This window comes from Dasypus novemcinctus, chromosome 20 (assembly GCF_030445035.2).
Source record: "Dasypus novemcinctus isolate mDasNov1 chromosome 20, mDasNov1.1.hap2, whole genome shotgun sequence".
Lineage (NCBI taxonomy): Eukaryota > Metazoa > Chordata > Mammalia > Cingulata > Dasypodidae > Dasypus > Dasypus novemcinctus.
In genome coordinates this window covers 24,392,884-24,409,244 of record NC_080692.1, presented here as the reverse complement: position 1 = coordinate 24,409,244, position 16,361 = coordinate 24,392,884, and the positions used below count along the sequence as shown (strand labels likewise).

Below are 16,361 nucleotides of genomic sequence, written 5' to 3'. Positions count from 1 at the left end.
CCTCTCCATTAATAATAATAATAATAATTATTATTATTAGGAGGTACCAGGAATTGAACCCTGGACTGCCCCCTCCATTATTTTGAAGTCCCAGACATCATATACTTTCATTTGAAAATATTGCAGGATCTTTCCTTAAAAGCTAGGGACTCATTTTTAAAAATTGAGGTATAATGTATACCCAGTAAAGTGCATCAAGTATGATAATTTTATGTGTACAGATCAATGAATTTTCACTTTTGCGTATATCCAGGTGCCCCTCCGTCAGAGTAGCATTACCAGGACCTCCAAAGTTTCCTTCAAGCCTTTCCCAGTCAAAGCTCCCCACTTTATAGTAACCTTTAAGTAACCTTTATTTCAGATCCTTTTTAACCCCAGCTGGCTGGACTACTTCCTGCTTTCTGCTGCTGGACTCATGCTGTCACTCAAGCTTCAAGGACTCTCTAGACCCTGAGGAAAGAGCCCTGTGACCTGGGTTTTAATCCTGGCCCCAGCACCTCACCTCTCTGGGTCTCTTTTTCTGTGCCCGTCAACTGCTGGTTTGCAAGCAGATCCATCCTCTTCCTTTCTGTTCCACCGGGAACTACATTTCCCAGACTCCTTTTCCCTTTGGCCACCTAGTAGGTTTGGAGGAGGAAAGAAGCCAGGCTATTTCTCCTCCTCTTTCTTTTCTCTTTGGCCAGCGCTGAGTGCTTGTGTTTCCTCCTTTGCTGCCTCCATGATCCCAGGCAGCCTCCATTATTTAGTTCCTGCCAAGTAGCTCTGGAGGCTTCTGGGTCTAAAATGCTGTCTTACTCTTTTGTCGCTCCTGCCCTAGAGATGGCAGCTGCTTCCTGCTTTGCTATTCTCTGGGTTGCCTCATTGTCCACTGTTGGCTTCTCAGGAATTCCATTCCCCATGTGCCAATTCTCTGTACTAAATATCTTCTCTTTGAGACTTAGAGTGTTTCCTACTTCCTGGCTGGACCATATTGAGAAATCTTGTTAATAAATGGTTCTTAAAATGCCTACCCAACCTTCCTCAGAAGGATGAATGGAGCCTCTGAGGGAAGAGAAATCCATAGTTTCTTGTGGGGCAGGGCGTTGTTTTGCCTCTTCCTTTCTGTGTTCTTTAGCAGCTTGCTTGAAGCTTTACTGATTTCCACTGGGCAATGCCACAGCAGACTGAGAGTTCCCAAAGACTCCTAGAACTTATGGGATCTTCTTCACGGGGCGTTGCTGAGAGAACCTTCTTCTCACAGGCCCAAGAAGAATCTAAAAAAGGGAATGGTTGTAGGAATGGCTTATAAATACACTTTCTTTCTCTCCTTTTCCCACACTGCTCTCAGCCTGCTGGTGCCCTTGGAACGGATCTGGCAAACACTAAGAAGTGTGTAACTGATGAGGGTTGCCCTTCTCTGGTGTGTTTGCATTTCACTGGGGACCAGGCCTTAATCCGTCTTCTCAAATGGAGGTGATTTTGCCCCCAAGAAAACATTTGACAATGTCTGGAGACATGCTTGGTTATTGTCTTGACTTGGGGCATGTGCATGTGGCACACCACTGGCATCTAGTAGGTGGAAGCCAAGGATGCTGTGAATATCATACAATGCACAGGGCAGCCTCCCATAACAGTTATCTGGCCCAAAATATTAGCAGTGCCCAGGCTGAGAAAGCCTGCCTTAACTCGAAGTAATGAACTTCTAAAGGTGAACTTCTAGCATCTTGCCAGGTGTCTGGACTAAGCATGGAAGGGAGAGATTGTCGGGAACACCGTTTTAGTTTAAAAGGAAATTCATATTACATAAGTGCAGTTAAAAGGACCAGTTTTCCTCAGTGGGAAGCCCAGTGCAGAGTGCCTAGGCAATAAGTACAAAGAAGTGCATTTAAGTAACTCCTTTTTACCCTAGACAAGATAGAAGCGGAAAAGGAAAAAGGTTGAATGAAATTTAGATAAAATAACGAGTCACAAATTAGTGGGTTAGTAGAGGAAATTAGCATGTTTGTTTTGGAGACGCTTTCTCACAGCACATGCCTCTCTGTCAAAGGCAAACCTTGGGTCTCCCCCGCAATGCAGATTCTGCTGTCTTCTGCAGAGTGGGTCACCAAGATGAGCAAACCTGGACCCCGTCCTCAGGGAACTCATAATACGGTCCTTTCATATGAACAACAGGGTAATAGGAAGTACCGACATGTGGTTGAGTAGAGGAGAAAGAGATTCTTTATGTCATCTCCCGCTCCCCAGAGAGCGGGGTTAGGCAGACACTTCCGACTCAGCCCTCACCGGGCTGCAGACCCTTTGCTTTCACTTCTCCCCCTGTAGCCCTCCCACATTTTACAGTCATGCCCCAGGGTGTGAGGAGGGCTAGTCTTGGGGGTGGGGATGGGCAGGAAGAGCTGGGGTTCTGTGGGATGGTGAGGAGAGGCCTGGCGCTCCGCAGAACAAGACTCCACTTCTCCGGAAGTCACGGAGGCAGCACGGAACTTGGAAAGGGGAGACTCAGTTCTTAGTCTGGCCCCACCCTTACCGCCTGGGTGCCTGTGAGCAAGTCCCTTTGCTTCTCTGGGCCTCATTTCCCTCATGCATTAAAACCAAGGGCTCAGGAAGCGGATTTTGCTCAATGGATAGGGCATCCGCCTACCACGTGGGAGGTCCAGGGTTCAAACCCAGGGCCTCCTGACCCATGTGATGAGCTGGCCCACGCACAGTGCTGATGCGCGCAAGGAGTGCCCTGCCACACAGGGGTGTCCCCTGCCAAGGGAAGCCCCATGTGCAAGAAATGTGCCTCGAAAAGGAGAGCCGCCCAGAGCGAAAAAAGTGCCGCCTGCCCAGGAGTGGCACTGCACACATGGAGAGCTGAGGCAGCAAGATGACGCAACAAAGAGACACAGATTCCGGGTGCCGCTGACACAAGTGGACACAGATGAACACACAGCAAATGGACACAGAGAGCAGACAACTGGGGTGGGGTGGGGAGGGAGGGGAGGGGAAAGGGAGAGAAATAAATAAAAAACAAATCTTAAAAAAAAATCCATTGATTAACAAATAATCCTGCTTGAATCCAACTGCTATTTACTGCAAAAAAATAAAGTTGTACATGTAAATAAGAATAATTAAAAAAAAAAAAACAAGGGCTGGGGAGCAGATGTCACTCAAACAGTTGAGTGCCTGCTTCCCACATGGGAGGTCCTGGTTCGGTCCCTGGTGCCTCCTGAAAACAATAACAAGCCAACAACAGGCAAACAAATGAAAAAAACCAACTCAGGGGGGCCGATGTGGCTCAGTGGTTGAGCACTGGCTTCCCACATGCAAGGTCCCGGGTTCAGTCCCCTGTCTCAGTACCTCAAAAAGTAAATCAACCAACCAACAAACCAAGGGCTAGATGCAGGTCTGAGCCCCTTAATGCTGAAAAGGGCCTTTTTGGCCGCCCAAGCTGCCCTCCTCACCCACTCCTGCTGTTATGCTTTCCAGATGGCAGCCCCAAGGCCCCGAGCGGTAAACAGCCTTTTCCAAAGTCACATAGAAAAAGCAAAAATGAAGGTCATGGATTACACTTATAAACATGATTTCATTTAGGGGGAAAAAAAAAAAAAGAACTACATGAAAAAAAAAAGATTTAAGTACATAAAAAGACACACAAAAAGATGTTGATAGGTACACAAATTACAGCGTCTGCCCTTGGGCAGGGAAGTGGGAGTGGGATGGGACAAAGGGAGGCTTTTATGGATCTAAAAGCCTGGTTGGAAAATTGTATCACAACAAAAATATATTTGGGTATTATCTCTGTACTTTCAAAGATAATATTTAAAATGGAGCCAGGACAAAAGTGCAGGTCTCTGACTCCCGTTTTTCTCGCAACAGCAAGCTGGCCCTGGCCCATTCCAGATTTAGCACGCATGGTCCCTAAGCCTGCGCTGCCACTCCTGTGGCCAGTGGGCAGTGCCAGGGTCACCACCTGCTCTTCCCTGGGCCCAGACCAGGCCTTACAGTTCTTCTCAGAGAGCCCTCGAGATGAAAACTATTTGCCATGCCACCTTAAGCCAGTGGCTGGATTTCAAGCACCAGCTAGCGAATAGGAAAGGCAGGGAGGTGCTTCTTAGATCTTCGGGATCAGGCAGGGAGGCATATAGAGTTTGTCGGTAGGACCTGGTTTAAGGGAGGTTGGAGCTTCTGTGGGTTTGGGTGCATGGAGCCATGGAGAAGTGGGGTCAACCCAGAGAGCTTTCAAAGAGCCAGGGAGATAACCCAGGACTCAGAGAGCTGATCAGTCCATGGGCTCTGTGTGCGAGTGTGTAAGTGTGTACTTCTGGCGTCCACAGCGAGGTGCAGGGGAGCCCTTGCTCATGAGTCTGTGGCCATCAGTCCGGGGCAGGAAATGGCAAAGCATTAAGTGGACAATCCCAGAGGGAGAGGAAGAATTCTGAAGCCTGCTTTGAACTCTGCTGCGCCTTTGTTCTGTGACCTCGGAAATCTGACTTCCTCGCTGAGGGTCAGTTTCTTCATCGGGAAACTGAAGAAAAAGCCAGCCTGTCGTTCCTACGGGAGGCAACGTGAGCAGGTGTCAAGGTAAGCAATGGGGCCAGGTTTGAGATCCTGGTTGACACCAGCTCTCACTTTAAGAAGCCACAAGAGATGGCCCGGAGAGGAAGCCACGGGAACGGCTTGTGAGCCTGGGTTCCCCTTCTTCCTTCTTCTTTGCCTGGTAAACTCCTTGTGCCTCAAGTTCCAGCTGAGATGCCACCTTCTTCCAGAAGTCCTCCGGAGTCTCCTTGCAGTGAGCCCCTCCCTCACCCTTCGCAGACTCCCAGGGCGCTTCGTTCTTATCTCTGCCCCCAGAATCCTTATTGTATTGCGACGACCTACCCACAAGCCTGTCTCCTTCCACGGGGCTTGATCAGGGCTTGGGCTGGGCCTGCGGCAGCATGTCCAAGAAAGGTGGGAGAAGGCGGCGAAGACACTCCTGCGGGCCGGACCTCCCGCAGGGTCCTCCGTGTGGCTGGTCTCTCCCACTCTCCTGGGGCCCTCTCTCTGGGCCTGCTTCTCTGACCCTTTTTTGCCCACAGCCGGGCTCTTCACTCTTCATCCTCCTGCTGGCTTAAGTTTGGGACAGAGATTTTGGGAAAAACGGGGACCTGACCCATGAGCTTTGCCTTCTTTTGGAGGCCAGTGTAGGCTTAGGTCCCCCCCCCCCGGCACCCCCCCCCCCCGCCCCCGTTCCTGCAGCGCCTGCTGTCCTGGCCTCCCCCTGGTCTCCCGTCTGAGCCCTAAGTGCCCTGCCCAGCCCTGCACTCTCGGTGCCTACATTCCTGCAGCCCCGTGACCACAACAGGAGACACTGCACATTCCTGGCTTGGCAGCCAATGGTGTAAAAAAGAACAGAATGTCCTGGAGCCCTGTCCGGCCGCCAGCTTCACCTGGGCCCCGCCTGGCCTGGGCAAGGTGAGGGGTGGCGGTGAGGAGTCAGGAAGGAAGAGGAGGGACTGGCAGGCCTGAGCCTCAGGGGTGGGAGGCGTGCCCGGGCGAATGAGCAGGGCGGGGCATTGCAGGTGAACCCCCTCCTTCCTTTCCAGGACCTGGAGGTGCGGCTACTGGTGGGTGCTCTTAGACCCCCTCGAGGCTGGCTGCCTCCTCGTCGCCCTCCTTTGCCTCTGCTCGCCATGCGCCCCAGCCCCACCCCTCTCCCCTCAGCCTTCTCTCCCTTCTCCTATCTCTCCCTGTTCTGCCCTCCCTCTTTTTCGGCTCTCCCCCCCCCCCCAGTCTCCCCACTCCTGCCCTCCTTCTCCCTCCCCAGCTTTGTGCTCAGGACCCTTGTCATGGCTCAGGATCCCTGACCCTCTCCTGCTGGCCTGTCAAGGCTCTCTCGGGTCCAGGGCTCCGGGTTTCACCTGCCCTCAGGGGCCCTCCTCCGTGGGGAGGGGGAACTCCCAGCTCAGACTCCTCCTCTGCCCTCCCTCTGCCCACCTGTAATTGAGATGCTAATGAGGCTCCTGTGGCTTCCAAGCCCGCCAGCTGCTGCACCTGTCAGGTGAGGGGGAGGAGAGGCTCTTCGCCAGATTCAACTGGAAAGGAACCAGCCCCAGTCCAGCCACTGCCTGGGAGTGGGTTGCTGCGAGCAGCCCAGAACCCCCGGCGCCCTGCGGTCCCTGGGGCAGGACTCAGCCCCAGGCAGGCCAGGAGGAGAGAGCCCAGACTGAGAGCGGCGACGGCGGGAGGGAGGGCAAGCGAGGCAGGGGCAGAGGGCCTGGCACACGGAGAGGAGACAGGCAAGGAGGAAGACAGCGTGAGGAGGAGACTCGAGAGAACCAGAGGACACAGACAAGAGCCAAGACACGGGGGTCCTGGAGGGCAGGAGGTCAAAGAGCCTCTGGACCGAGCAGGGCAGGGTCCGGCTGTTGTAGAATCAGAAAGCGGGGTGCCAGGACAGAGACCAAAAAGGTGGCCTTCTCGGGGAAGTAGAGGCCACTTGACAGAAGCGCAGCTCCAGCTCTCTGGCTCCAGGCTTCTTGCAGGTCAGCGGGCTTCTGGAAAGGTGGAGGGAGGCAGGAGCGGGAGAGAGGCGGCTCAGCGGGGAGGTCAGGAGCCCCTCACCCTAGGTGGGGTGGTGATGGGGGAGGGCAGCTGGAGCCAGGGGCTCAGCCTTCCCTCCCCCCTCCCCCCCCCCCCCCCCCCCGGCCCCACCTAGAGCTCATGAAGGGGGCCAAGCCCGAGGAGCCGGGGCCGGGCCCCTCACCTGCGGCCGCCCAGCAGCCCACGGAGGAGGAGGAGGCGCTGCTCGAGTTCCACCGCTCCTACCGGGAGCTCTTCCAGTTCTTCTGCAGCAACACCACGATCCACGGGGCCATCCGGCTGGTGTGCTCCCAGCACAACCGCATGAAGACCGCCCTCTGGGCCGTGCTATGGCTCTGCACCTTCGGCCTCATGTACTGGCAGTTCGGGCTGCTCTTCGGAGAGTACTTCAGCTACCCCGTCAGCCTCAGCATCAACCTCAACTCCGACAAGCTCGTCTTCCCCGCCGTCACCGTCTGCACCCTCAATCCCTACAGGTCAGTGGGGCCCTCGGCACCTCGCCAGTGCCCCGAGGGGGTCCTGGCTTCTCTGCGCATCCACGGCATGGGTGCTGGACCACACGCTTCCCTTCCCTCCTCCTTCCCGCCAGGGGGGAGGAGGGAGTGATGAGGTAGGAGCCTGATCGCTTCCCAAAGGGCCAGGTAGAAACCAGCCCCATCGGTTCCCTGGAGCAAGAGGAGGGCAGCATACGAGTCCTTCTCAGCCTCACCCGAAGAATCTGATGGAGAGATAAGCAGGTGCCTCTGGGTGGTGGGAGGTGGGAAGAGGCAGGGGCTGGGCCATGGGGTTTCGGTCTTTAGAAGGGATGTTTGCCTTGGAGGAAACGAAGTTGGGGGGGTGCGGTGCCGGGGAGCTAGAGCTGCAAAGCCAGCCGTGGACCTCGAGGCTGGGAGTGGGGGAGCCACAGAGCCAGAAGGAGAAGGAGACAGGATAGAAGGCAGTCCCTTGCGACACTCGTGCCCCAAACACCCATGCTAAAATGTCGTGGGGCCGACCCCGGCTGGGTAGCACTGTTCACCTGCTCAGGTGCCTAACCTTGAAGTGCTTGGGCGCGTCCCGAGGTTTTGGGTTTCCTCACTGCTCCATGCCAATTTTTGGTCTACAAACCAGGGGAGGGGTGGTAACCATGGAGAAGAGAGCAGGGCAGGGCTGGGTGTCTTTGTGCCTTTTATTTGTATTCACTCAGTCATCAACACCTTAGGAACACCTGCCTCAAGTCAGGCACAGGGCTAGGCACCTGGCCAATGGATTCAACAAGAATCCAGCCACGTTTAGGGAAGGCCAGGTACTCTGCCAGGTACTAGGGAGAGAAGAGCAAAATAAGATGGGAAGAGACAGGCACCTAGACAAATAATTGCAGCACACTGAGATCTGTATAATAAAAACGGTGAGAGTCTCTACATCCAAGGAGGGTAAGATCTTTTTATGAGGACTTGCATGTGTGAGTGTGTGTATATGTGAACACACACCTTGGGAATGCATTTGTATGTAATTATGGATGATTGGGTCTGGTCAAATGTTGGGAGTGGAGGCCCTGTCATATATCCTGGTGTGTCCAAGATGTGTCATAGAGTAATAAGTGTTGGGACATTCTGTCCTGGAGAGAAGACAGTTCTGGGCCATTTCATTGATTAACCACCATACAAGGCCTAGGGTAGGGGCCATTTACTAAGAAGCTGCTTTTTGCATCAGACACTTAGTACTCTATAGGCATCTCATTTAATTCTCACAACAATCCTGTGAGGAAGGTACTATTATTATCCTCATTTTACAGTTGAGGAGAAGGAGGCAAGAGAGACAAGGCACGAGGTCACAGAGAGTCAGCGATGGAGCTCTAACTTACCCTGTCTTTGCCTGATCCCCAAACGCTGCCTCTTCTCGATAACCACGACGTGGGGCTTGGAGTAAATGACACGTGGGGCGTGGAATAAATGTTCACATGTCATTTCAGTCTCCCCCTGACTCCTCCCCTCAGCCTTGTCTCTCTCCCTCCTCCCTGCCCCCAGCTCTTCTTGCCCACCCTCTGTAGTCCCCTGCCATCCCCCATGCCTGCCCCTTCCTTTCATTCCTGCAGGCCTTGGGCGTTGGGGTGGGCCCTGGATCTGCCAGCATGGAGGGCAGGCCAGGCGGGAGGGAAGACAGGAGCCAGCAGGTGCTCCATAAATAGCTGTGGTTGTAAAGATGGTGGTGAGAGATGGAGAGGACAGCATTCTGCTGGGAGCAGGGAGCTGGAAAGCGTTCCAGGGAGCAGACGCCAGCGCCTCTGCCCCCAAGGCCCTGCAGCTGGGGAGACCCCATCTGCAAGGACTTAGTTCCTCCTGCACGAAGAACTCCTGCAGAACTAGGAGGAGGAGAGAACACCTAGGAAGGGAGGGAGGCAGGGGAGGCTCCCAAGCCTAGAGAATGAGATGGAGTACTGACTGGTGCTTACCCTGTGGGGATGCTTGATAAGCATGAGCTCATTTAATCCTGACAAGTCCACGCAGGTGGGTGTTCTTATTGTTTCCATTTTGTGGATGAGGAAATCGAGGCTCCTCAAGGTGAAATAATGTGAGCAAGGTCCCACAGCTACTGATAGTGAAAACAACAATGATAACTGCTAACACTTATACTAGGACTAAGTATGTGCCAGGCAGTTTTCCAAATTAATGTAAATATAAGTTAAATTATTATATTAATTAAATGATATAGTCTTGGTGAAATCCTAAAAGCTTTCCCTCTAAAATCGTGAACAAGACAAGGATGCCCACTGTCACCACTCCTATTTAACATTGTGTTAGAAGTACTTGCTCGAGCACTGAAGCAAGAAAAAGATATAAAAGGCATCCAAATTGGAAAGGAAGAAGTAAATGATATAGTCTCTATGACAGAGCTCTTAAAGGAGGTACCACTAGTACTCCAATTTCATAGATGAGGAAACTGAGGCTAGGAGAGGCTAAGTATTCTGCCCAAGATCAGACAGGGAGCCAGCAGTGAACTGGGGATCTCAAGTGCCTAGCAAACCAAGTGTGTTTGATTTCAGCACTTTTTCTCCCCTTGCACCTTTGGGCGGGGAGTGGGGGGAAGCCTGGGCAAAGCCACCCTCAGGCTGGAGGTGGCCAATGAGTGCCCCAGGAACCTCTCTCCTCAAGAAGAGAGGCAGGGATGGGGTGAAGAGGTTACTGCAGCCGGATGGGGACCTGACTCTGAATCACGGCTGTTGGTGGTAGGTGCAGGAGGCAGAGGCCGAGGGCATGAGCGATTCCTCTGCAGGGAATCAGCAGGGACATGGAAATCAGTGGAAGGGAGGGAGGCGCAGCACCAGCCCAGGACACAGGACTTGCTGGCAGCTCGGCGCAGGCAACCGGGAGCATGGCAGAGGGGGTGGGGGAGATGGAGGAGTGGGGCTTTGTGCTGCTTTGACCTTCCAGAGAAGGGGTACAGGGCTGAAGACCTTTCAGACTGGGCAAGGAAGGGCTAAGAACCCAACGTGAAGGGTCTGCCAGGGCAGCCTCTTTCTTTCTGGTCACCCAAGGAGAGGGCCAGTCAATTTTACATCCGCTGAGAACAGAGCCCAAGGGAAGATTTTTTTATCCAGTCCTGGGAAGGACCCAAGGAAGAACCTGGGGATCTAGAGCAACAAAGACCCTTCATCTGGAGGCCTTGTCACAGGTGTGGGGGGGGGGGCGGGGGAGGTGGGGTGGAGGTAGGAAGAATTGTGGGCTGGAAGACTGGGTTGCGGTAGGCATGGGGGACTCATCAGAGGCCTCTCTGGATGAGGCAGGAGGAGCTGGATGTGATGAGGGACACTGAGGGGGAGGCCTGGCAAATGATGGGATGGGCCTTCATGGGAAAAGATGATGTGGCCAAAGAAGGAAGGCACAGGATGCAGGTGGAAGAGGGACACAGGAGGACTTAAGCCGGCTTGGAGGGGATGTGGTGGGAAGGGAGGTGCAGCCAGGGACGTGGTGGCTTGTGGCGCAGAAGTAATTCTGGCCAAGCTGGGGGACTTGGATTCTTCCTGTAAGGCCTTGAGATCAAGACACTTCAATTTCCGGGGTTCCTGACTGTGTTTTCCTGATATTCAATGGCCTCTTTACTTGGTGAAGGACTGTCACGTAATATTTTCTCATTTCACCCTTCAAGGACCTCATGTGGCAGGCGGATCTGGTGTTGTTATACCTGTTTACAGAAGTGGAAACTTAGGATGTGATTCAGAAAGGGTGGATTACTTTATCCACCATTACACAGCTAGAAGGCCATGTGGCAGGAACACGTCTGGATGACTCTGGCCCCGGCGTTCTTTCTGAGGCACCACATAGCCCTCCTAAACTAGCCAGAGATGGCAGGGACAGCGTGGAGGGCAATGTGATGGTTATTGTGCCTTCTGACCTATTTCCTGGCCATCTGACCTGGCGCAAGTCACCATGTGTCTTAGTTTGTTACATGGCCACCAATGCCAAATTACCAGAAATAGGTTGGCTTTATAAAGGGAATTTATTAGGGGAAAATCTTTCAGTTCAGAGACCATGAACTGTCCAAATTATGGCATCGTCAGAGATGCTTTCTCATCAAAGTCAGCTACTGGTGATCCTGGTGTCCTGCCCCATGGCAAGGCAAGATGGCGGCCAATCTTTGCCCAGGTTTCTGCCTTACCTTCAGGCTCACTGGTCTCTCAGAGCTCAGCTGTGGGCAATCAGGCATATGGCTTGTCTCTTTCTAGGCCTCCCCTCTCAGCCTTAGTTGCTCTGCTTTTCCCCAAGCTCAGTTGTGGGCCATCAGTCATCTCTCCCTGGGCCTCTTTTCCTTGAGCCTCTCAGGGCTTCTCTCTTTTTCTGCAGCTATAGGTGAATCTAGAGTCCTCTCTCTCACATAGCAGGGTCAAAATGGCAAAGCTCCCTTTCACTGTGTCTCTTCTGTGTGTGTGTGTATTCTCAATTTATGTAAGACCTAGTAAGACAGCAGAGACCCAACCTAAGTCACTGATGTAGTCCAATCAAAAGCCCTAAAGTGATCTAATTGAGCAATCTAATCAAGTGATCTAACCAAGTCCCCTTAACTGAATTTAATGCAATCAAAGGGCCCCACGCCCATAGGAATGGATGTTTAAGGACATGATCTTTTCTGGGACTCACAAAATTCGGACTGTCACACCAGGCTTCAGGTTTTTCACCTGTAAAAGAGAATGCCAATAGCAGCTAAGAGGAGAACAGTACCTGGCAGACTTACACTGAACATTAAATTAAGCAATTTACATTCTTATACCATAGTGCCTGGCCATCATAAGTGCTTAATAAATACCAACTATTGTTGCCATTCTTAATTTTTTTTTAAGATTTATTTATTTATTTATTTCTCTCCCCTTCCCCTCCCTCCCAGTTGTTATCTCTCTGTGTCCATTTGCTGTGTGTTCTTCTGTGTCTGTTTGTATTCTTGTTGGCGGCACCGGGAATCTGGGTTTCTTTTTTGTTGTTGTTACATCATCTTGCTGTATCAGCTCTCCGTGTGTGCAGTGCCACTCCTGGGCAGGCTGCACTTTTTTTTTTTTTCACGTGGTGGCTCTTCTTGTGAGGTGCACTCCTTGTGCGTGGGGCACCCCTATGCAGGGGATGCCCCTATGTGGCATGGCACTCCTTGCACGCATGGGCCAGCTTACCACATGGGTCAGGAGGCCTTGGGTTTGAACCCTGGATCTCCCATGTGGTAGGCAGACACTCTATCTGTTGAGCCAAATCCGCTTCCCATGTTGCCATTCTTTTAATTGCCAATAAGTAGCAAGCGTCTCGAATGCCAAGCATACACCTTAGATCTGAGCTACATTTCCTCCCATGGGATGAGGGGCTGGTGGAGCTGATGCTAAGGCTCAGTCAGCTAGACTTTTATGATGGAGATGGAAATAGAATCAAATGGAGGACAGCAAGGATTTGGACTAGACAGTGGTTAATATATGAAGCTACACATGAGGACTGCCTGGAGTACTTTAACAAAACAACCTTGTCTGGGTCTCACCCCAGATCTATTAAACCTGAATCTCTGGTGAGGGACTCTGCATTGGTATTTTACCTTTTCTTTAATGGAGGTATAATTTACATATAAAAACATGCACGAGTCCCAACTGTTGACTGAGGTTTGATAATTAAGATATTAACATTTCTATTATTCTAGAAAGTTTCCTTGCACCCTTTTCCAGCAAATTCCTCTCTTCTCCCCTTTATCATTCTACAACTTCTGTTAACATAAATTAGTTTAGTCTGCTCATAGACTTCCCATAAATGGAATCATACAATACATATTTTTTGCATGTGTCTAGCTTAGTTTGCTCAATTTAATGTTTCTGAAATTCTTCCAAGTTTTTTTCTTTTGATTTTGCTTATATCAGTTCCTTTTTTATTGCTGAGTGGTACTGATGAACATTTGAGTTGTTTCAAGCTATTTGGCTATTATGAACAAAACTTCTGAGAACATTTGTGTACAAGTCTTTATATTTTCATTGCTCTAGGATAAATAATGGAGTAGAATTGGATAAATACACAGAATTAAAATTGCTAGGTCATAAGGTAGATGTGTGTGGTTTTTTTCCCCCCCACCACCAACACCTTGCATTGGTGTGGAACATTTGCTTGTACTGATAATAGCACTTTTAAAAATAACTGCACTATTTTTTTTTAACAGTAGTTACCATTGTTACAAATTTTGATGAAAGATTATTAGTTTCCTCTTTGAACCACATTAACCTATACAGTTCAGTGCTGTTGATTACACTAATAATAATGTACTACCATCACCATCATCCATTTCCAAACCTTTTCCATGAGCAAAATAGAAATTTTGTACAAGTTAAGCATCATCATCCCATTCTCTAACCCCAATCTATCTCCTAGTAACCTTTATTTTAGATTCTAACTCTATGAGTTTGCTTATCAGAATTAGTTCATAGCAGTGAAATCATACAATATTTGTCCTTTTGTGTTTGGCTTATTTCACTCAAGGCTCATTCATGTTGTCGCATGCATCAGGACTACATTCCATTTTACAGCTGAATAATATTCCATTGTATGTATTCCACATTTTGTTAATCCATTCATCGGTTGATGGACACTTGGGCTGCTTCTATCTTTTGGCAATTGTGAAAAATGCCACCGTGAACAGAGGTGTGCAACTATCTGTTCGAGTCCCTGCTTTCAGTTCTTCTGGGTATATACCTAGTAGCAAGATTGCCAGGTTGTATGGTAATTCTATATTTAGCTTCCCAAGAAACTGCCAAACTGTCTTTCACATTTAATGTTCCTACTGCAATGAATGAGTTTTCCTATTTCTCCACATCCTCTCCAACACTTGTAGTTTTCTATTTTTGTTGTTGTTGTTTAATTTATTGAAGTATATCACTCAAACATAAACATACATAAACAATAAGTGTATAATAATAGTTGTGAACTTACAAAACAAACATATATAACATCATTCAGGACTCTCATAACTCACCCTACCACCAAAAACTTGCATTGTTGTTAAACCTTTTTAATGATTAAAGAGCATTGTCAAAATATTACTACTGACTGAAGTATTTTCCCCCAAGCAACCCTATTATTATCTTTACATCATTTATATATGAACACACATAAACAATTAAGTGTATAGTAAAAGTTGTGAACTTACAAAGCTAACATGTATAACATCATACAAAGGCCCATACATCAACCCCCCACCAACACCTTGCATTGTTGTGAGACGTTTGTTACAAATTATGAAAGAATATTGTCAAAATCTTAGTACAAATCAGTTCTTACCTTACATTTGGTATGTTTTTCCCCCAACCCACTCTATTTTTAAAAATTATATATATTTTTAAGTATATATTTTTTTATGACAGAGGTTGAAAACTTATAAAACAATCATGCACATGTGCAGAATTCACAAACAGCACCCCTCCGTCAACATACCACACCACGGTGGATCATTTGCTACAGATAAGATAATATCATCTGATAGTTACCATGTCCATAGTGTATATCTGGCTCACATTTTCCATACTGCCTCATTATCAAAACAGTACGTCTTTGGCATAGATGCAAGAATATTATATTATTACTACTAACCACAGTCCATAGAGCATTCCAGCTGTATTTTTCCCATGCTTCTCCACATTCCCAACACCCTGCAGTAGTGATGTACATTTGCTCTAGCTCACTGAGGACACTCTTGCATCTGTACCATCAACCACAATGCTCAGCCACTTCTTGGTTTACTGAGCTATTCATTTCCTAGATTATTTTCTAGCATTCTGTCAGTTGGCATTTACATACCTAGACTACCATTTTCAGCTGCATCCCCATTTAAAAACTAGATTATTTTCTAGCATTCTGTCAGTTGGCATTTACATACCTAGACTACCATTTTCAGCTGCATCCCCATTTAAAAACTAGTTACTATGTGTTACCATCCATGCTATACATTTCCACATGTTTACAGTAAAGCTAATTAAAACTTCTAGATACATTAAACATCAGTAGTCCATCTCAGTCCTCCTCTTATCTCCTTTAAGAATTCACCACCTACCACCAGGTCTTGAAGATATTTTCCTATAATTTTCTAGAAGTTTTATGGTTCTTGCTTTTATTTTTAGGTTTTTGATCCATTTTGAGTTAATTTTTGGATAAGGTGTGAGACAAGGGTTCTCTTTCCTTCTTTTGGCTATGGATATCTCTTCTTTCAGCACCAGTTGTTGAATGATCTGCCCAGGCTGTGTGGGTTTGACAGGCTAGTAAAAAATAACTTGACCACACATGTGATAGTCTGTTTCCGAACCATAAATTTGGTTCCATTGGTCTATGTGTCTGTCTTTATGCCAGTACCATGCTGTTTTTACCACTATAGCTAGATAATACGATTTAAAGTCTGGAGATGAGTGTTTGCTTTTCATTTTTATGATGTTTCTGGCTATTTAGAACCCCTCACACTTCCAAATAAATTTGATAATCGTGTTTTCAATTTTTTTTTTTAATGCTGGTGGGATTTTTTCAGGATTGTATTGAATCTGTATATCAATTTGAGTAGAATTGATGTCTTAATGATAATAAGTCTTCCAATCCATGAGCATGGAATGTTCTTCCAGTTATTTAGGTCTTTTTTGATTTCTTTTAACATTGAGTTGCAGTTTTCAGAATACAAGTGCTTTACATTGTTGGTTAAGTTTATTCCTGACTATATGAGTTTTATCTGTCATATTTTACTTTCATCACTCTTTTGACACTTTCAGTTACTTTTGTTGATATAATATTCATTTCTAGACTCTCATGGAGGTCTCTCTCCTGTCTTTCTTTTCAGGCTCTAGCACATGCTTTAGTATTTCCTGAAAATCTGGTCTCTTGCTTAGAAATTCTCTCAGTTTCTGTGTATCTGTAAATATTCTGATCTCACCCTCATTTTTGAAAGACAGTCTTGCTGGATATAAGATTCTTGGCTGAAAGTTTTTCTCTTGTAGTATCTTAAATATATCAGATCACTGTCTTCTTTCCTCCATGGTTTCTGGTGAGAAATTAGTACTTAATCTTATTGCATATCCATTATATGTTATGCATTGCTTTTCTCTTGCTGTTCTCAGAATTCTTTGTCTTTGGCATTTGGCATTCTGATGAGTATGTTTCAGAGTTGGTCTATTCATATTTTTTCGGATAGGAGTACGTTGTGCTTCTTGGGCATGGATATCTATGTCCTTCAACAGGGTTGGGAAATTTTCTACCATTATTTCTTCAAATATTCTTTCTGTTCCTTTTCTCTTCTCTTTTCCTTCTGGGATACCCATGACATGTATGTTTGCATGCCTTCTGCTGTCATTT

The 16,361-nt window shown here is 48.3% G+C and overlaps 1 protein-coding gene across 5 annotated transcripts in view; it reads left to right on the top strand.

Moving 5' to 3' along the window:
- Window positions 1-4,075: 4,075 nt before the first annotated feature.
- SCNN1A (sodium channel epithelial 1 subunit alpha) overlaps window positions 4,076-16,361 on the top strand; it is a 32,088-nt gene continuing 19,802 nt past the window's right edge. Inside the window, exons 1-3 of one of the 5 annotated variants that reach the window (XM_071210137.1) lie at window positions 5,491-5,570; window positions 5,981-6,004; window positions 6,662-7,022. In XM_071210137.1, the coding sequence (XP_071066238.1) occupies window positions 6,667-7,022 (356 nt within the window). In that variant the 5' untranslated portion in view covers window positions 5,491-5,570; window positions 5,981-6,004; window positions 6,662-6,666. Of the gene's footprint in view, window positions 4,546-5,393; window positions 5,419-5,490; window positions 5,571-5,951; window positions 6,489-6,661; window positions 7,023-16,361 lie in introns of those variants that run through there. The other 4 variants (XM_058282627.2, XM_071210138.1, XM_058282632.2 and 1 more) reach the window with 4 other exon arrangements.